This window comes from Scyliorhinus torazame, chromosome 12, assembly GCF_047496885.1.
Source record: "Scyliorhinus torazame isolate Kashiwa2021f chromosome 12, sScyTor2.1, whole genome shotgun sequence".
Lineage (NCBI taxonomy): Eukaryota > Metazoa > Chordata > Chondrichthyes > Carcharhiniformes > Scyliorhinidae > Scyliorhinus > Scyliorhinus torazame.
Window position 1 is genome coordinate 202,477,977 of NC_092718.1, and position 20,887 is coordinate 202,498,863.

Genomic DNA, 20,887 nt, shown 5'->3' on the forward strand with positions numbered 1-20,887 from the left:
CATTCCATATCCTTTGATTCCATCGGCCCCAATGCTATAACTAACTGCCTCTTGAAAACATACAATGTCTTGGCCTCAACTGCTTTTTGTGCTCACAAGTTCCACAGGCTGACCACTCCATGGGTGAAGAAATTTCTCTTCATCTCAGTCCCAAATGGTCTATCCCGTATTCTCAGACTCTGACCCCTTAGTTCTGGACACGCCTGCCATCAGGAAAATCCTCCTTGCATCTACCCAATCTGGTCCTGTTAGAATTTTATAGGTTTCTGTGAATTCCCCCCTCATTTTTGAATTCCAGTGAATACAATCCTCATCGATTCAATCTCTCCTCATATGTCTGTCCTGCTATCCCAGGAATGGTAAGCCTTTGCTGCACTCCCCTCTAGTGCAAGAACATCCTTCCTCAGATAAAGAGACCAAAACTGCATACAATATTCCAGGTGTGGCCTCACCAAGGCCGTGTATAATTGCAGCAAGACATCCCTGCTGCTGTACTCGAATCCTCGCTATGAAGGCCAACATACCATTCGCCTTCTTTACCGCCTGCTGCTACATGCTTACTTTCAGCAACTGGTATATGAGGACACCCAGATCTCATTGCACATTTCCTTCTCCTAATTTTTGGCCATTCAGATAATAGTCTGCTTTCCCTTTGCTATCAAAGTGGATAACCTGAAAATGAAAATCGCTTATTGTCACAAGTAGGCTTCAAATGAAGTTACTGTGAAAAGCCCCTAGTCGCCACTGTTCAGGGAGGCTGGTACGGGAATTGAACCGTGCTGCTGGCCCGCCTTGGTCTGCTTTCAAAGCCAGCGATTTAGCCCTGTGCTAAACCAACCCTGTATTTATCCATTTAACCTTCCATTTATCCAAATTATACTGCATCTGCCATTCATTTGCCCACTCACTCAACTTGTCCAAATCACACTGAAGCACCTCTGCATTTTCCTCACTGTTCACCCTCCCACCCAACTTTGTGTCAGCTGCAAATTTGGAGATATTACATTTTGTTCCCTCATCTAAATCATTAATGTATATTTAGTCCTTAATGTCACCATTTACACCCCCTTTGTCTTATGTCCATGACATCTTTGTCAATCTATCCATAGCTCCGGCCTATTGCTGACCTTCTGTTTTACCCCATCTCCCCAACTATATAATCCATTACATTTCTATCTCTCTTCAGTTCTGAAGAAGTCATAGGGACTCAACAGATGCTGCCAGATCAACATAGAACATACATGCAAATATACTGAGTTAATCCAGTATTTTCTGATTTTGTTTCAGATTTTCAGCCTCCACAGTATTTTGCTTTTATATTAGCAAAATATAACTCTCTGCCTTGGCTGGTATATTTAAAGGGGCACAGCCTTGTAATCCCCCCCAAGCCAAAGACAGGTTTCTCATCTTCTTGAAGTTGGGCATTTTTGACGAGCGCGTCATCTGAAATCTGGTTGAATTTGACCTACCGTGACTACATTTTAGAAATTATGTCTTTGGCTTTAATGCTCTTCGGGATGTCCTGAGGCACTACTGTACAGATGTGATTATTTCTTAAGACAGTGAGTGTTGTCAGAATATTTGGATGTTGAGAGCACAAGCATGCAAGCGCACACTTTCAAACAAGGTCCACTAAATTATGATTAGGGGTGCGATCTTGGTAAATAGTGTCTTTCCCTCCTCCCTAAGACCAGGAATAGAGACTGTACTACTAACCTGAATGAGGTATAACCTGGAGATTGACCCTTGGGTTGCCTAGGGTATGGAGTTCAGCACTGTACCATGCTGTACATTTACCCATCCAATAACGCATTGCCAATTTTTTGATTCATTTGGAAAATGCGTAGTGCAACAGTGAAGCTTCTGTTCTTGTGTCAAAAAGTGTCAACTTGCTCAATGCATAAGTGGATAGATAACCTGCTCACTGGATAAATAGAATGAATAAAAATAACTTAGACAATTTATTGGAGAGTAGCCAGCAGCCTAGGAAATGTATTTCAGCATCTTTTAAGGGATATGGGTAGTGAATTATGCATCCTCATTTTGAATTGTGGGACTGGTCAGATGGATCAAAAATGACATTTTCGAGTCCTGCATGGATATAGGCTGTTGTATTTGTATACATTAAAAAAATAATAATTTAGAGTACCCAATTCATTTTTTCCAATTAAGGGGCAATTTAGCATGGCCAATCCACCTGGTTGGTGGAGGGGCTGGTTTCGCACAGGGCTAAATAGCTGGCTTTTAAAGCAGACCGAGGCAGACTAGCAGCACGGTTCAATTCCCGTATCAGCCTCCCCGAACAGGTGCCAGAATGTGGCGACTAGGGGCTTTTCACAGTAACTTCATTTGAAGCCGACTTGTGACAAGCGATTTTCATTTCATTTCATTTACCTACCCTGCACATCTTTGGGTTGTGGGGGCCAAACCCACGCAAACACGGGGAGAATGCGCAAACTCCACACGGACAGTCACCCAGAGCCGGGATCGAACCTGGGACCTTGGCGCCATGAGGCTGCAGTGTTGACCACTATGCCACCATGCTGCCCTTCATTGCTTTTTTAAAAGAGTGTTTCATGGATCAAGCACAACGGAAAAACATTGTGGGAAATATCCAGTAGTTTCAAACACTTGAAGGCTATATTTATGCAATAATTGTACAGTGCCTTTGGATAAGCCATGTGAAATGGGACAGTTGTACTTGTGTGTGCCAGTCCACAGGAGACCATAAGACATAAGTGCAGAAGTAGGCCACTTAGCAGATCGTGTCTATTCTGCAATTCAAGGAGACCATGTCTGATCTCATATAATCCTCAACCCCAATTTCCCGCCTTATCCCCATAACCCCTGATTCCCTTACTGATTAACATTCTGTTTATCTCAGCCTTGAACATACTTTTTAAAAAATGTTTTTATTCTCCATTTTCACATTATCCTTCAAAATTTACATCCTGAGAATTCGCTATTCTCAGTCCGGATGAAATGATCAATCGAACACCAAGTCACTTCAACGTACGTTTATTCACGGCCAGGGCTGCACCACTGTACTTCGGGGGAGCACAGCAGCAAGCCAATATTAGTACATTCGACAGTAGCTTATATACAGTATGACACTGTCCCTTTTCTGAGGACGGCCCCCCTTCGAGGCCCAAGTTAGGGACACATTCTGTTGCTCTCAGCTAAATTATTATTATCTTTAGAATGAGGAACCCATTCCCTCAGCTGCGTCCTGGTATTGCTGACTGTCTAGTGCAAAAGCAGAAGCGATTCATCTCGAAAGTCACGTACACATTTTACACAAAGCTTTGACATGCTATTTCCCATCAAGCTCCGATTCTATCTTGATTTGACATTCTATTTCCCATCAAGCTCTGATTCTATCTTGAGCCAAACTCTCAACCCCACCCACAGACAGTAAACGGTAACAATTACAAAATCAATCCCCTTAACAATAACAACAATCCCATCCTCCCACCACCCCAAACAACGGCCCACCTGTCAATATATGCATCCAATAAAACAAACCCTCCCACGGTAGAAACAAAAAAAAAAAGGAGAAAAAGAAAAAGGAGCCCGGGACCTATAGAGTCCACCCCCCACCCCCACTCAACACCATCCAACCTCTGAAAGAGTACCGTACATGATACCCAAGAGTTGTAAACACCACCCCCCCCTCTCCAACTCCTCCTGTCCACCGCTTCGTGTACAATTCCCCCCCCCCCCCCCCAACCTTGGTTCCTTCCCCCCAACTTTCCACCCCGGCTCGACCACTCGGACCCTGTTCTGCCAGGCTCCGATGGCCGCAGCCCCTCCCCCACCTCACTCCCGTTAGCCTTGAACATACTTAACGACCAAGCCTCTATAACCCTCTGCAGTAAAGATTCCACAGATTCACTACCCTCTGATAGAAGAAATTCCTTCTCATCTCTGTCTTAAGACCTCCGGAGACCTCGGGGGTGTATTGGTCAGTACTGATCTTCACAAACTGGGGGTATCCCAGGAGATTGGAGGCCCTCAGGTGCATGCTCATTGGGCAGGGTGGTGCCCTGATGCTGCTGGTGCCACCTGGGCACCCTAGCAGTGCCAGCCTGCCACCCTGGCAGTGCCACCTGGGTGCCAGCCTGGTGCTGCCAAGGTGCCCAGATGGCACTGTGAGGTTGGCACTGCCAAGGTGCCAAACTAGCATTTTTTGCGTGGGTACGATTGGCCCAGGAGTGCCCTGTGCAGGTCTTGGTGGGTTGAGGGGACCCTCCTGTAGTGCGTTGGGGTGGTCGTTTCGGGGGCCTTGGGGATCGGGATGCAATTTAAAAATGGTGTCCCCATCTCTCGCTACACTGAGGAGTTCCAGCGAGTGGCGTTCCTCAGTGTACGAACGGGGCCATGTGCGGCTTTGGCCACGCGCTTCCCGTTGAGGCCCCTCATCAAACGTGAGTTGCGTTTCTCGGCACTGCGAGCACTGGGAAACATGCGGCTAAACATGCTTGGTATGGGACTTTGTTCCCATTTAGTTAAATAGTGGGCAACATGGTAACATAGTGGTTAGCACAGTTGCATCACAGCTCCAGGATCCCAGGTTCGAATCCCGGCTGGGTCACTGCCTATGCGGAGTCTGCACGTTCTCCCCGTGTCTGCGTGGGTTTACTCCGGGTGCTCCAGTTTCCTCCCACAGTCCAAAGATTTGCAGTTAGGTGGATTGGCCATGCTAAATTGCCCTTAAGTGTCTGAAAAATGTTAAGTGGAGGTTACTGGATTATGGAGATAGGATAGATACATGGGCTTCAGTAGGGTGCTCTTTGTAAGGGCCGGTGCAGACTCGATGGGCCGAGTGGCCTCCTTCTGCACTGTAAATTCTATGATTCTATGAAATGGATGACCCCTTACTCTGAGATTCTGCCCCCTGGTCCTAGATTTTCCCATAGGAGGAAACGTCCTCTCAGCATCTACCCGGTTAAGCCCCCTGAGAATCCTATATGTCTCAATAAGGTCAGCTTTCATTCTTTTAAACTCAAATGAGTACAGCCCCAATCTACTTCACCTCTCCTCATAAGAAAATCCCTCCATACCTGGGATCAATTTCGTGAACATTCTCTGCACTGCCTACAATGCTAGTATATCTTGTCCTAGATAAAAGGATCATAACTGTTCACAGTATTCCAGGTGTGGTCTAACTAATGCCTTGTATAGTTTTAGCAGGACTTCCCTATTTTTGTACTCCATTCCCTTTGAAATAAAGGCCAATATTCCATTTGCCTTTCCAATTACCTGCTGAACTTGTATGCTGGCCTTTTTGTGATTTATGCATGAGCACCCTCAAATACCTCTGTGCTGCTGTTTTCTGTAGTCTTTCTCTATTTAAATAATATTCAGTTCCTTTATTCTTCCTACCAGAGTGCGTAACTTCACATTTTCCTGCATTTCATTCCATCTGCCAAGTTTTTGCCCACTAATCTTTTAAATTTAAATTTTTTTTTTTACAAATTTAGAGTACCCAATTCATTTATTTTTCCAATTAAGGGGCAATTTAGCATGGAAATCCACCTAGCCTGCACATTTTTGGGTTGTGGGGGCCAAACCCACGCAAACACGGGGAGAATGTGCAAACTCCACACGAAGTGACCCAGAGCCGGGATCGAACCTGGGACCTTGGTGCCATGAGGCAACAGGGCTGACCCACTGCGCCACCGTGCTGCCCTTTTGCCCACTAATCTAATCTGTCTATATCCCTCTGTCGGCTCTTGTGTTATGAGGAATGCACTGACAGAGTTAGACTGCATAATATTGGAATGAGCACAATTAACAGGGTTGGTTGGCATTCCAGTCAATTGGAACACTGGTGAAAAGCCCTTCACTCTGACCATGGGACCATCACCTATTTTGTCTTCTGATGGAACTGGTTCCAGTCCAGAACATCGCCCAGTGAAACATCCCTTAAATGGATAGATTTTACCTGAGTCAGGCAGCCAGTTTTTGTTTAACACAGTCGCAGCAAGTGGTTGTCATTGGTGAGGCCAGAATTTATTGCCCATCCTTAATTGCCCTTGAGCAGATGGTGGTGAGCTACCTTCTTGAGCTGCTGCAGTCTGTATGATGCAGCTATTTCAACAGTCCTGATAGGATAAGAGCTCCAAAATCTTGATCCACCAGTGACAGTGAAGGAACAGAGATTATATTTCTAAACGAGCATGGCGTGTGACTAGGAGGTGAACGTGTGGGTGGCAGTATTCCCATATATCTGCTATTCTTGTTCTTCTAGGCAGTAGAGTTTGCAGGCTTGGGAGGTGAAGAAGCCTTAGTGAGTTGTTGCAGTGCATCTTGTAGATGGTAGACATTGCAGACACATTGGTGCCCCATCCACCATTGAGCCAATAAAGCCGGCTGCTTTGTCCTGGATGATATCTAACTTCTTGAGTGTAGTTAAGAGTTGCAGTCATCCAGACAAGTCAAGAGTATTCTATCACTCTCCTGGCTTGTGCCTTGTAGATGGTGGACAAGCTTTGGGGAGTCAGGAGGTGAGTTATCTGCAACAGAATCCCAGCCTCTGACCTGCTCTTGTAGCTACAATATTTATGGAGCTGGTCCAGTTAAACGTCTGGTCAGTGGTGACTTCCAGGTGGTGGTGTGTGATGGGAACGCCATGGAATGTCATGAGGAAGCGGTTGGAGTCTATTTGTTGGAGTTGTATGACTTCGTATAACTCTAATAAAGCATGATAATATAACCAGTTGGAATTGGTTATATGTTTAATTATCTACATCCCAGAATAGTTGGTTCAACTGATATTTTTAACTGTTCAGATTTCCTGTCATGTCTAATCCCTAATGGCTTTTATGAACGGACGTAGACATTGCCCAAGTAGCCACAGCTTTCAATATGGTAATAAATCAGCTTTAACGTTAGGTAGAATATCATTATCCTGTCATTATTTCTGTAAGGACTCTGCTAATTTGCACTGTCCTTATAGATTACCTAGCTTGACAGGAGGCCTTATTTACATTTCACTGAGTCAGTGCTGTGCTGGGTCTTATGTAGTTTATCATATTGTCCCATACTTGCTGGCTTATACGATTAATTCAGCTTACAGGTGCAAAAACAGGATCTCATTCTGCGGAGAAAAACATCTGGTATTTGGATAACATTAGTACAGGACATTTTCAGCTTTACAAATTTTTTATTTTTTTTAAACGAACTATTTTATTGAGTAATGTCTTCATGTCAGTCTCAGCTAATTACAGCCAATTGAAGGATGATCTGGTAATCTGCCATTATTTATTTTACTTTCTCCAATTATTTCCCCTCCCACTTTGCTCTCCTAAAGGTGACCTGAGGTGTGGACAATTTTGGGTATAAGGATTCCAGATAATTTTCATTAAGAATTGGAATTGAAGTCACTAATTCAACCACCATCACTTCTCTGTGCTGCCAGTGCTGTCCTTCTCAACCTTGTGTATGCCTTTAACTCCTATTGTGCTTTAGCTTTAAAGGTGATATATTTAAGCCAGAGTTCTGATAAACAGATGGTGGCGAGCTTGGTGATTGCTCAGAGGGAGGCCTTGAGATCAGCATTTGATTCAAGGCTTCTTATTGTTTGCTCCAGGGCAGAACAGTACTTAAATCTTTACCATGCAGTTAGTCTGATATGATTGCAGGTATCACGATACATGTCTGAGAAATTATAAGACCATAAGATTTAGGAGCACAATTAGGCCATTCAGCCCACCGAATCTGCTCCGCTTATCGATCGTGGCTGATATGTTTCTCATCCCCATTCTCCTGCCTTCTCCCCTGATCCCCTTAGTAATCAAGAACCTATCTATCTCTGTTTCAAAGACACTCAGTGACTTGGCCTCCACAGCCTTCTGCAGCAATGAGTTCCACAGATTCACCACCCCGTGGCTGAGGCAATTTTTCCTCATCTCAGCTTTAGGCTGTGCTCTCGGGTTCTAGTCTCTCCTACCACTGGAAACATCTCCACTTCCACTCTATCTAGGCCTCTCAATATTCTGGAAGTTTCAACAAGATTCCTCTTCATCCTTCTAAACTCCATTAAGTACAGACCCAGAGTCCTTAAATGCTCCTCGAATGACGAGCCCTTCATTCCGGGTGTTCATTTTGTGAACCTCCTCAGGACCCTCTCCAAGGCCTTCACATCCTTGGATACGGGGCCCAAAACTGCTCATAATATTCCAAATGGGGTCTGGCCAGAGCCTTATACAGCCTCAGTAATACATCCCTGCTCTTGTATTCTAGCCCACTCAAAATTAATGCTAACATTGTATTTGCCTTCCTAACTGCCAACTGAACCTGCATGTTAACCGTAATCCTGTATGGATTCCTTTTAAAAAAAAAATATATTTATTAAAGTTTTTTTAACACAATTTTTCTCCCTTACAAACAATAACCCCTCCCCCCCCGTAACAAAAAAAAAGCGAGAAATCGCGCGGAGCAAGATATATACATGGCAAAATGATATATTTACTAAGCTTTGTACACTGGCCTTCACCCGTACGTGCCAGTTTCCCCAACCCTTCATGTTATCTCTTGCTCATCCACCCTCCCAGGCTGGTCTCCCCCCCCCCCCTCCCAGGACGTGTCCCCCCCCCCAAAAAAAAAGGTTGCTGCTGCTGACCGACCTTCCTCTAACGCTCTGCGAGATAGTCTAGGAACGGTTGCCACCGCCTGTAGAACACCTTCCCAGACCCTCTCAAGGCAAACTTAATCCTCTCCAACTTTATGAACCCAGCCACATCATTTATCCAGGCCTCCAGGCTGGGGGGCTTCGCCTCCTTCCACATTAGCAAGATCCTTTGCCGGGCTACTAGGGACGCAAAGGCCAGAATGCCGGCCTCTTTCGCCTCCTGCACTCCCGGTTCGTCCACTACTCCAAATATTGCTAGCCCCCAGCTTGGCTTGACCCGGGCTTTCACCACCTGAGATATTGCTCCCGCCACTCCTCTCCAGAACCCCTCCAGTGCCGGGCATGACCAAAACATATGGACATGGTTCGCCCGGCTCCCTGAGCACCTTCCACATCTGTCCTCTACCCCAAAGAACCTACTCAACCTCGCCCCAGTCAAGTGCGCTCTGTGGACCACCTTAAATTGTATCAGGCTGAGCCTGGCACACGAGGAGGAGGAATTAACCCTACCTAGGGCATCAGCCCACAGACCTTCCTCGATCTCCTCCCCCAGCTCCTCCTCCCATTTACCCTTCAACTCTTCTACCAGCGCTTCCCCCTCTTCTTTCAACTCCTGGTGTATTTCCGACACCTTGCCCTCCCCGACCCATACACCCGAGATCACCCTATCTTGAACTTCTTGTGCCGGGAGCAACGGGAATTCCCTCACCTGTCGCCTCACAAAAGCCCTCACCTGCATATATCTGAAGGCATTTCCCGGGTGTAACTCTAACTTCTCCTCCAGTGCCCCTAGGCTCGCAAAAGTCCCGTCGATGAACAGGTCCCCCATTCTTCCAATCCCCGCCCGATGCCAGCTCTGGAACCCCCCCCCCCGTCCATCTTCCCCGGGACAAACCGGTGGTTACCCCTGATCGGGCACCACACCGATGCTCCCATTGCACCCCGTTGCCGTCTCCACTGGCCCCAGATCCTTAGCATTACCGCCACCACCGGGCTCGTGGTATACTTTGTCGGCGAGAGCGGCAGCGGTGCCGTCACCAACGCTCCCAGGCTCGTTCCTTTACAGGATGCCATCTCCATCCTCTTCCATGCCGCCCCCTCTCCCTCCATAACCCACTTGCGGATCATCGCCACAGTTGCTGCCCAGTAGTAGCTCCTCAGGTTTGGCAGCGCCAACCCTCCTCGGTCCCAACTGCGTTCCAGGAACCCTCTCCTTACTCTCGGGGTCTTATTCGCCCACACAAACCCCATAATACTCCTGCCTACTCTCTTAAAAAAGGCCTTAGTGATCACGATGGGAAGGCACTGAAACACAAACAGAAACCTCGGAAGGACCACCATTTTGACCGACTGCACTCTACCCGCCAGCGAGAGCGGTAACATGTCCCATCTTTTGAAATCTTCCTCCATTTGCTCCACCAACCTCGTCAGATTCAGTTTATGTAGGGTCCCCCAACTCCTGGCTATCTGGATCCCCAGATACCGAAAGCTCCCCTCCGCCCTCCTCAGCGGTAGGTCCCCTATCCCTCTTTCTTGGTCCCCCGCCTGTAATACAAAGAGCTCACTCTTCCCTACATTGAGCTGAAAGCCCGAAAACTCCTCAAACTCCCTTAGAGTCTGCATGACCTCCAACATCCCCTCCATTGGATCCGCCACGTACAGCAACAGGTCATCCGCATATAGCGACACCCGATGCTCTTCTCCCACTCGGACCACCCCCCTCCATTTATTAGACTCCCTCAATGACATGGCCAATGGTTCGATCGCCAATGCGAACAACAGGGGGGACAGGGGGCACCACTGCCTCGTCCCTCGGTACAGTCGAAAGTACTCCGACCTCCGCCCGTTCGTCACTACACTCGCCATCGGGGCTCTGTAAAGGAGCTTAACCCAATTGATAAACCCTACCCCGAACCCAAATCTACGCAGCACCTCCCAGAGGTACTCCCACTCTACTCGGTCAAAGGCCTTCTCCGCGTCCATAGCTGCCACTATCTCCGCCTCTCCCTCCTCCGATGGCATCATTATCACGTTTAAGAGACGCCGCACATTGGTGTTTAGTTGCCTGCCCTTTACAAATCCCGTCTGGTCCTCGTGGGTTACCCCCGGGACACAGTCCTCGATCCTCGTGGCCAGCACTTTTGCCAGCAACTTTGCATCCACATTGAGGAGCGAGATCGGCCTGTACGATCCACATTGCAGTGGGTCCTTGTCCCGCTTTAGGATCAAAGAAATTGTCGCTTCCGACATTGTCGGGGGCAGGGTCTCCTCCTCTCTTGCCTCATTAAAGGTCCTCACCAGTAGCGGGGCCAACAGGTCTGTGTACTTCCTGTAGAACTCCACCGGGAATCCGTCCGGTCCCCGGGGCCTTCCCCGCCTGCATGCTCCCCAAACCCTTGCTCAGCTCCTCCAACCCAATTGGTGCCCCGAAACCAGCCACCTCTTGCTCCTCCACCCTCGGGAATCTCAGCTGAGCTAGGAATCGTCTCATCCCCTCTTCCCCCGCTGGGGGCTGGGATCTGTACAGCTCTTCATAAAAGGCCTTGAATACCTCGTTTATTTTCGTCGCACTCCGAACCGTGGCTCCCCTTCCATCTTTGACTCCCCCTATTTCCCTCGCTGCCATCCTCTTATGGAGCTGGTGTGCCAGCATCCGACTAGCCTTTTCCCCATACTCGTAGGTCGCCCCCTGCGCTATCCTCCACTGTGCCTCCGCCTTCCCTGTGGTCAACAGGTCAAACTCCGTCTGGAGCCGTCGTCTTTCCCCAAGTAATCTTTCCTCCGGGGCCTCTGCGTATCTCCTGTCCACTCTCAAAATCTCCCCCACTAACCTCTCCCTTTCCATACCCTCTGTCTTCTCCCTATGAGCCCTAATGGAAATTAGCTCTCCCCTGATCACCGCCTTCAACGCCTCCCATACCACCCCCACCCGCACCTCCCCGTTGTCGTTGGCCTCCAAGTACCTTTCGATGCACCCCCTCACCTTCCCACACACCACCTCGTCCGCCAGCAGTCCCACATCCAGCCGCCACAACGGGCGTTGGTCCCTCTCCTCTCCCAGCTCCAGTTCCACCCAGTGCGGGGCATGGTCCGAAAAGGCTATAGCCGAATACTCCGTCCCCTCCACCCTCGGGATGAGCGCCCTACCCAGAACAAAGAAATCTATCCGGGAGTAGGCTTTGTGTACATGGGAGAAGAAAGAAAATTCCCTGGCCTGCGGCCTTGCAAACCGCCATGGGTCCACTCCCCCCATCTGATCCATAAACCCCCTAAGTACCTTGGCCGCCGCCGGTCTCATTCCAGTCCTTGATTTGGAGCGGTCCAGTGCTGGATCCAACACTGTATTGAAGTCCCCTCCCATTATCACCTCTATTCTTCCTACCAAAATGCATAACCTCACACTTTTCCACATTGTATTCCATCTGTCACTTCTTTGCCCACTCTCCTAGCCTGTACAAGTCCTCCTGCAGCTCCCTGCTTCCTCAACACAACCTGTCCCTCTACATATCTTTGTATCATCTGCAAATTTAGCAACAATGCCCTCAGTTCCTTCTTCCAGATTGTTAATGTATATCGTCATAGATTTGGCCATCACTGACCTCTAGTATATGGCCTCACATAACTAAGCTTAAAACTGTAGAGTCATGGAGGTCGACCGCACAGAAAAAGCTCTTCAGGCTATTGTTTCTATGCTGGTCAAAAACAACCACCTAAGTATTCTGATCCCATTTTCCAGCACTTAGCCCATAGTCTTGTGTGCCTTGGCATCGCAAGTGCAAATCTAAAAACTTCTTAAATGTTATGAGGATCGCTGCCTCCACCACTCTTTCAGGCAGCAAGTTCCAAGCTCCCATCACGCTCTGGGTGAAAAACTTTCCCCTCCCATCCCCTCTAAACCTCATGCCCCTTACCTTAAATCTATGGCCCCATGTAATTTATCCCTCCAAGGGGAAATGTTTCTTCCTGTCTACTGTATCTATGTGCCTCATAATTACATCTCAATCATGTTCCCCCTCAGTCTCCTCTGCTCTAAGGAAAACAACCCATGTCTATCCAATCTTCTTCACAACTAAAGCTCTGCAGCCCAGGCAACATCCTGGTAAATCTCCTCTGCACCCTTTCCAGTGCCATCACATCCCTCCGTAAATGTGCATTCCAGAACTGCACGCAATATTCTAGCTGTGGCCTAACCAATGTTCTGCACAGTTTCAGCATAACCTCCCTGCTATGCCTCAGCTAATAAAGGCAAGTATACCATATGCCTTTTTAACCACCAGATCCACCTGCCCTGCTACCTTAAAGGACCGGTGTCTCTGCACACCAAAGTCCTTCTGATCCTATGTCTTTCCCAGAATACTGCCATTCATCGTGTTTCCCTTGCCTTGTTTGTCCTGCCCAAGGGCATCACCTCACACTTATCCGGATTGAATTCTGTTTGCCACTGATCAGCCCATCTGACCAGTCCGTCTATACCCTCCTGTAATCGAAGGCTATCCTCCTCACTATTTACCACCCCACCAATTTTCATATCATCTGTGAACTTACTGATCAACCCTCCTACATTCATATCTAAATCATTTATATAAAACACAAACAGCAAGGGCCCCACCACTGATCCCTGCAAGACCCCACTGGGCACAGGCTTCCAGTCAGAAAAACACCCCTCGACTATCACCTTCTGCCTCCGGCCACTCTGTCCTCGGTTTTTCTTTTATTTGTTTCTATCCTTTAATGATTGCCAGAGTGCTCAATATTTTTGGAGAGGATATTTAATTTTCACAATAAGCTTCCTCACATGATGTACTGTCCCCATGGAGCAGTTGGGCTGGAGACCCAAGACCACAATATATCCAGTGGTCTGTACTCAACATCTTCCCCATTAACTTGTTGTCCATCAAGAGCCACTGGGTGTAAATTCTCAGATATCTATCTTGGGAATGTTTTGTTAAAGCTTCAGTTCACTCCCACCTACATTGGAGGTGCAGTTGTCATTGGCCGTTGAAAACTGTTTCGCTGTAATGCGTATATGATCTTCTCCCAGCACTGCAACCCTTTGCTAACTCTAATCCAGTATTAGTTGCACATGACCTGCCGCCTTGATGTTATCATTTCCATTTCATTAGACATCCCGGACATTTCGGTCCGATTCAGTGTTCCAGTCTGAGGGTGTGCATTTACCCATGAAAAGGAACATGCTTGCATCCTGTCATACTTCGTTGTAACTTTCACTTTTCAAAAGCTTACATTTATGGGCCTTTTTAAAATTCTCTCATAAGATGTGTTGCCTATCCCAAATTGATCTTCAACTGAGTGGCTTTCTAGGCCCTTTTACAGGGCAGTCAAGAGGCAACCACATTGCTGTGGGTCTGGAGTCACAGGTAGGCCAGACTAGGTATGGGTGGCAGATTTCCTTCCCTAAAGGAACATTTGTGAGCCAGCTGGGATTTTATGCCTATTGATGATAGCTTCATGGCTATTGACTAGCTTTCAGTTCCACATTTATTAATTAACTGAATTTCATGGTGGTATTTCAGCATTTAGCCTGGGCCTCTGGATTACTAGTCCAGTTACCACTATGCAACCATTATCCCTTCCTATCTCTTCCACTTTCCCTAATGCTCAAACTGAATCTTTGGGGCTTTCATTTCAGAGATGTTACTGCATTAAGGAGCTGGGTGGTTAGATTCTAATAACAATACTTGAATTTATATAATGCTTTTAATGCCAAAATACCTCAAAAGATCCTTTTACTACAATTACATTTAAGCAAAAATGGGAGCCACAGCAGGATCACATGACAGACGACAGTGCAATGCTCTTTAAGACTAATTCTGCTTCCGTTTGGTGTCAGACTGGCCCTGATTCCAGACTTTGGAGCTTTCATGTGAAGCAAAGTCATGACCAGATGCTTGCTCAACGGGGAATTGACTGCAAACATAGCCCACAGGAGGTTGACTAGCAAGTGGAAAGTTACATTCGCGTCACACCAAGTGCCAGGAAATGACCATCTCCTACGAGAGAGGATCTAACCACCGCTCCTTGATATTCAATGGCTTTAGCATTGCTGAATCCCCCATAATCAACATCCTGGGGGTTACCATTGATCAAAAACTGAACTGGACTTGCCTTATCAGCAATTGCACCCCAGCTATTCACAAATCAATGATTTGGATGTGGGGCTAAATGTTATCTTTCCAAGTTTGTGGATGATACAAAGCTAGGCGAGAATATGTGTTGAGGAAGATATAAAGCAGCTACAGGAGGATTTGGACAGTCTTAGTGAGTGGACAAAGACATGGCAGATTGAATCTAACGTGGGAAAGTATGAGCAAATCCACTTTGGAAGAAGAGCAGATGTGCAGAGTATTTCCTGAATGGTAAGAAATTACAAAGTGTAGATGCACAAAAGAATCAAGGTGTCCTTGCCAAAAGTCACTGAAGGCTAACATGCAGGTGCATCAAGCTATTGGGAAGGTTAATGGAATGTCATTGCAAGAGGATTTGAATACAAGAGTAGTGAGGTTATGCTTCAATTGTATAGGAGCTTGGGTAGACTGCACCTGGAGAACTGTGTGCAGTTTTGGTCCCCTTACCTCAGAAAGGAGATTATTGCCACAGGGAGTGTAGGAAAGGTTCATCAGACATGTTCCAGCGATGGCTGGTGGGACTGTCTTATGATGAGAGATTGGGCAAACTGGAGTTTCGAAGAATCACAGAATCCCATACAGTACAGAAGGAGGCCATTCCGACCACCCAGTCTATACCGACCCTCCGAAAGAGCACTCTACACGGGTCCATTCTTTGCCGTATCCCTGTAACCCCACCTAACCTTTTTATGAATTTAGAGTACCTAATCATTTTTTTCCAATTAAGGGGCAATTTAGCGTGGCCAATCCACTTACCCTGCACACTTTTGGGTTGTGGGGGTGAGACCCACACAGACACGGGGAGAATGTGCAAACGCCACACGGACAGTGACCCGGAGCCAGGGTTGAAATGGGTCCTTGACACCGAGGCAGCAGTGCTAACCACTGTGACATCTTGCCCCACCTAACCTGCATATCCCTGGACACTGATGTGGAATTTAGCATGGCCAATCCACCTAATCTATACATCTTTGGACTGTGGGAGGAATCTGGGACACCTGAGGAAACCCATGCAGGCACTGGGAGAATGTGCAAACTCCACACACAGAGCCAAGGCCGGAATCGAATCCCGGTCCCTGGCGCTGTGAGGAAGCAGTACTAAACACTGCCACCGTGCTGCCCTGTGAGAGGTGATCTCATTGAAACCCATAAAATACTGAAAGGAATAGACAGGGTAGATGCAGCTTGGTTCTAGACATCCCTTGGTTGGAGTGTCTAGAACCAGGGGGCACAATTTCAAAATGAGGGGAATGCCACTTAGGACCGAGATGAGGAGAAATTTCTTTACACAGAGGGTTGTGAATCTTTGGAATTATCTACCTCGGAGGGCTCTGGAAGCTCATTGAGTATGTTTAAAAGTGAGATTGATAGATTTCTGATTAACAATATCGAAAGAGTTATGGGGATAGTGTGGGTAAAAGGCATTGAAGTGTCTGATCAGCCATGGTTGCATTGAATGATGGAGCAGGCTGGACAGAATGGCCAACTCCTGTCCTTATTTTCCTAAAACCTACTGTACTAGCACAAGACTTGGTACTTATATTAACTTGTTTATCTACTCCTTGCACCCAAGAAGCAAGAGCAGATGGTACATCACTAATCGGTTGAGAATTGTGGAAAATCTATTGTTGATGTTGTAGGATATTGTTTTTAAAACTGGACTCTGGGACCTCTGAAGGTTTCACAGTTACCAGATTGGGATTGAATATATTGCAAGCGGGAAGCATTGCATCTTGCAAGTTTCACAACTAAATTTTATTCTGCACTTACTAACTCATTAGTGATTTCAGTTGCTGTACGTTGATGATATGTTGGGGGGAAAAAAGCATTTTCTGCACTCTTTAGTGCAATTTCTCCTTGGAACAAGATTTGCGAAGTCACATAGAATATGAGGTTTAAGGTAAAATCGAAATATGGGTGCCGAGGGCTCTTTTCTCCCTAGTTCTCCAAATAAAGAGTTTCATACATGTTTCACTCTTGTCATGTGCTTATTATCATGACAAAAGTGTCTGTGAAGTTTTAGTTTTCATTAATATACAGTGCTAGGATCCAGTGCTGCTGAATTAAGAACTGCCTAGTTATGTGCCAGTGTCATAATGTCAAGGCAACATGTTGCAGGTAGAGTACCTCGACTCAGTCTACCCGAAAACCATGAGTATCTGAAAACTGGACATTCTTTATTCCTGGCCTCAAACAAACCTTGACTCCATCCGACCCAGCTTGAAAATGTTCGGGGAGTTGCTGAGAACTGATGGGCCTTGCCTACTTGACATCTCTTGTGCTCCAGCAAGCCTTGACCACACCTGCCCAAGTGAACTCATCCAGGAAAATCAAAAAGCTCTTCCAGGATCCAATGAGGTAGACTATTTAGCTATGCTTTGTACTTGGGAGCAGAGCCTATTCTTGCTCCAGTACAGAGTACCTATTCAATTTAGATGCCATTAAGACCACCCAAATAGAAGTCCACAGGCTTAAATTCAAACATTAAGTTCCACAGGCACTGCTTATCCTCTTGCAGCTGACCCATCTGTTGAAAGAGATTTATTAAAGAGAACTGCACGATTGTGAGTAAATAAAAAAACAATCGTTTTCAGTTACAACTGCAGGGTGTTTTTTTTAAATTAAATTAATTTTTTTCCCAATTAAGGGGCAATTTAACATGGCCAGTTCACCTACCCTGCACATCTTTGGGTTGTGGGGGTGAGATCCACGCAGACACGGGGAGAATGTGCAAACTCCATACCGACAGTGACCCAGAGCTGGGATCGAACCCGGGTCCTCAGCACTGTGAGGCAGCAGTGCCACCCACTGTGCCGCCCCAGCAGGTGTTTTTATAACATAATTTCAGTTTGAATCCAGTTCATGAGAAGCGAATTAATATCTGCATCGATGTGTCCATTAACCTAAAATTTGTTGCAATCAAATAAGTTGGTTTTCCCATGACCCTATTCACTGAATTAAAAAAATATATAAATTTGGATTAGCCAATCCTTTTTTTCCAATTAAGGGGCAATTTAGTATGTCCAATCCACCTACCCTGCACATCTTTTGAATTGTGGGCGTGAGACCCCACGCAGACACCGAGAACGTGCAAACTCCACACGAACAGTGACTGGGGCCGGGATCGAACCCGGGTCCTCTGCGCTGTGAGGCACCATTGCTAACCACTGTGCCACCGTGCTGCCCCTCCCTATTCACTGAATTAAGGCGTTCCCTTTTTCTCAAAAAACAGCAAGTTTCAAAATCCAACATGGACTGGGTCCTGAGGTTGCCAGATGTGAGGTGCTAAGGTGAACTGAGGTCAACACTTATTTATAAATGCAGGAGTATTATTAGAACTTTTCAACCATATATTAGTCACAATGACAACGCACAGAACAAGTTTCCCATCATGCTGGGAATGTGAATGTTTTCACAAAGTTTTCAGTAAGTTGGAATGGTGAGCAAGTGAAATCGTTATACCCCTCTTTCAATAGCCGTTATGTTGTGATATGCTGCAGGCTGGGTGATCACACTTCTATATTTAACTGGCTTTTGGGAGAGTCATGCCAGACCATTTGTGAGTCACTGTCTTTTCTCATCTAGTCCCAGTGTTTCACTAGGCTAGTCAGAGGTGGTCAATTTGGAAAATGCACATCTGGTCTTTTTCGTATAAACTCTGTAGCGGTGTGTATGATCACATATATGGTCTCATCCATCGGGCCATGTACTGTACAGAGTTAGTGAACATATATATGGGTAGCACAGTGGCTAGCACTGTTGCTTCCAGCGCCAGAGTCCCAGGTTCGATTCTCGCTTGGGTCACTGTCTATGTAGAGTCTGCACGTTCTCCAGTGTCTGCGTGGGTTTCCTCCGGGTGCTCCGGTTTCCTCCCACAAGTCCTGAAAGACATGCTTGTTAGGTGAATTGGACATTCTGAATTCTCCTTCAGTGTATCCGAACAGGCACAGGAGTGTGGCGACTAGGGGATTTTCACAGTAACTTCATTGCAGTGTTAATGTAAACCTACTTGTGACACTCATAAAGGTTATTATTATTATACTTTCCAGTTACACTGTTCTGCTGTAGGCCCATTGGGGGATGCTGATTTAGAAAATGGAAAGTCAGCCTTTTGTCCACATCTGGTTCTTCAAATCGATCTCCTCTAATTGCCCTATACTGAACCAGTGGACGTACTTACCTCTTCTGCTGTAGCAGAAAGTAAATATTTCTTGCATTTAAAAAAAAAAATCCTGGCCTAGAAAAGGAACATGCAACTGCATGATGATGCAAACCTGCAACCCAACATAAACACATCGGAGCACTGATTGAGCTCAGGGCAATTAGAATGCTGGGGGATGGTGGTGGCATCGGTGGCAGACCTGGAGACTGCAGAACGTGCTGCTAAATGGAAACCAGTCAATTTTACATTCCAAATATCACTGCATTACAAGAGCTGCATGTCAAGGGAGGTGATTAAGAGGATACCTTCTGGCAGTGTTAAGATAGTACCTGATGTGGCACAGTAAAGAAAAAAATCAGAAGACTGCAATCTAATTTATGATCCCGGAGCATAGGTGCAAGTTGCTGAAAGGCAAATAATGTGAATCATCTCAATATGCTGCCAGCAACTTATACTCTGAAGGTGCAAGAAGCCCTTTACTGTAGGACCAATGCACAGGCCTTATCTCTATTGTAGTAGGTTTCTGAATCTGTATCGGTGCAAATTATAAATTAACCATCAACTGTAAGGGTGAATGAATTGAAAGCTCCATTAGCTGGACAATGAGCTATGCGAAGTCTCAGTGATCACATTTTCCTCTTGTCTTATTTCCAATTGCAGCATGTGTGTTCCTTACTCGTCCAAGCCTGTCGACTTGTCCAGTTGAACCAAGAGCACCTTGTAAGCAAAATGTGTCAACTAATCCACCATCTGCTCAATCGCTTACAGGTATGAATGTAAATAAAACTAATAGCTGCTTTTTCCAACATACTTCTGGGCAATTGCCAGGTAAACTCTTCATGTGGGAATTTCCCAGAGGCCAATCTGGCTGCATCTGTGGAGAGAGAAACAGAGTTAACATTTTAAGTTGACGCGAACTGAAGTTTAAAAGAAGAGTCATAGTTGAACAAAAACATTAATCTGTTCATCTCTCCATTTTGAAATTTTCAATTGACAGCATCTTTTTGGGGAAAAGCTTCCAGATTTCCACCACCCTTTATGTGAAGAAATGTTTTTTGACATCACCCCCGAATGATCCAGCTCTAATTTTAAGGTTATATCTCCTTGTTCCAGATCCCCCAAGCAGAGGAAATAGTTCCTACCTATCGAATCATCTTAAACACCTGAATTAGACTACCCCTTAATCTTCTATGGTTAAGGAAATAGGAGCCTAGCCTGTGCAGTGGTTCTCCTCATTCAACTCCTTTAGCTACATTATGATTCTGGTGAATCTGGGCAGTACTCCCAGGAAGCCTTTCCTGAGGTGTGATGCCCAGAACTGAATACAATCCTTCAAATGAAGTCAAACCAGAACTTTATACAACTGTAGCAAAGCTGAGCAGATTGGGCTTGCACATGAAGCTCTCACAGTTGAATATTCGTGCTGATGCTGACCATCTGGGTCACACAAACACAGAGTTGGTGTTTGGGTGTTCATCAAAGCAAAGCCCAGCATACACCCTCGGAAGAAAAATGAATCTTATCTGAACAGTTGTTGTTTGTGCTGTGTGATTGAAGACAATGATGTTGTTAGTGTATCCAAGGTGCAAAGTACGCAGAGCGTTTTATGATGCTGCAGTTTTAACTTGTGAATGAATGCACAGGCTCTTGTAGTGTCACACAATCTGTAAACTGTTGCCTCAAACTAAGTTCTGGATATTTAAAGCTGCGTGAACAATGCTGAGGTCAAATGGCCTCCCTCTGGACTGTATCATTCTGCGATTTAGGAGGCGTACAGTGTTCTTTCCCTTCCCAGCTTTCCGTGTCTAGATTTAGCTGAGATCAGAACAGGCTGGGGATGGACTTCCTATTCTGCACAGCTCAGTCAGGATTGTTTTCAGCCTCTTGAGTATTTTAGTTTCACTCACCCAGGCAAGTGGGGGTATTCCAACACACCCCTGACAT

General features: G+C 46.2%; 2 protein-coding genes across 8 annotated transcripts in view; both read left to right on the plus strand.

The window, feature by feature from the left end:
• Nucleotides 1–20,887, plus strand: part of cuedc1b (CUE domain containing 1b) — a 403,376-nt gene that overhangs the window by 39,243 nt on the left and 343,246 nt on the right. The window lies entirely within an intron of this gene.
• LOC140386882 (HEAT repeat-containing protein 6-like) overlaps nucleotides 19,602–20,887 on the plus strand; it is a 60,890-nt gene continuing 59,604 nt past the window's right edge. For 3 of the 4 annotated variants that reach the window (XM_072469706.1, XM_072469708.1, XM_072469707.1), the window contains exon 1: nucleotides 19,608–19,711. In XM_072469706.1, coding sequence (XP_072325807.1) covers nucleotides 19,673–19,711 — 39 coding nt within the window. In that variant the 5' untranslated portion in view covers nucleotides 19,608–19,672. Of the gene's footprint in view, nucleotides 19,712–20,887 lie in introns of all 4 variants that reach the window. The other variant, XM_072469711.1, reaches the window with a different exon arrangement.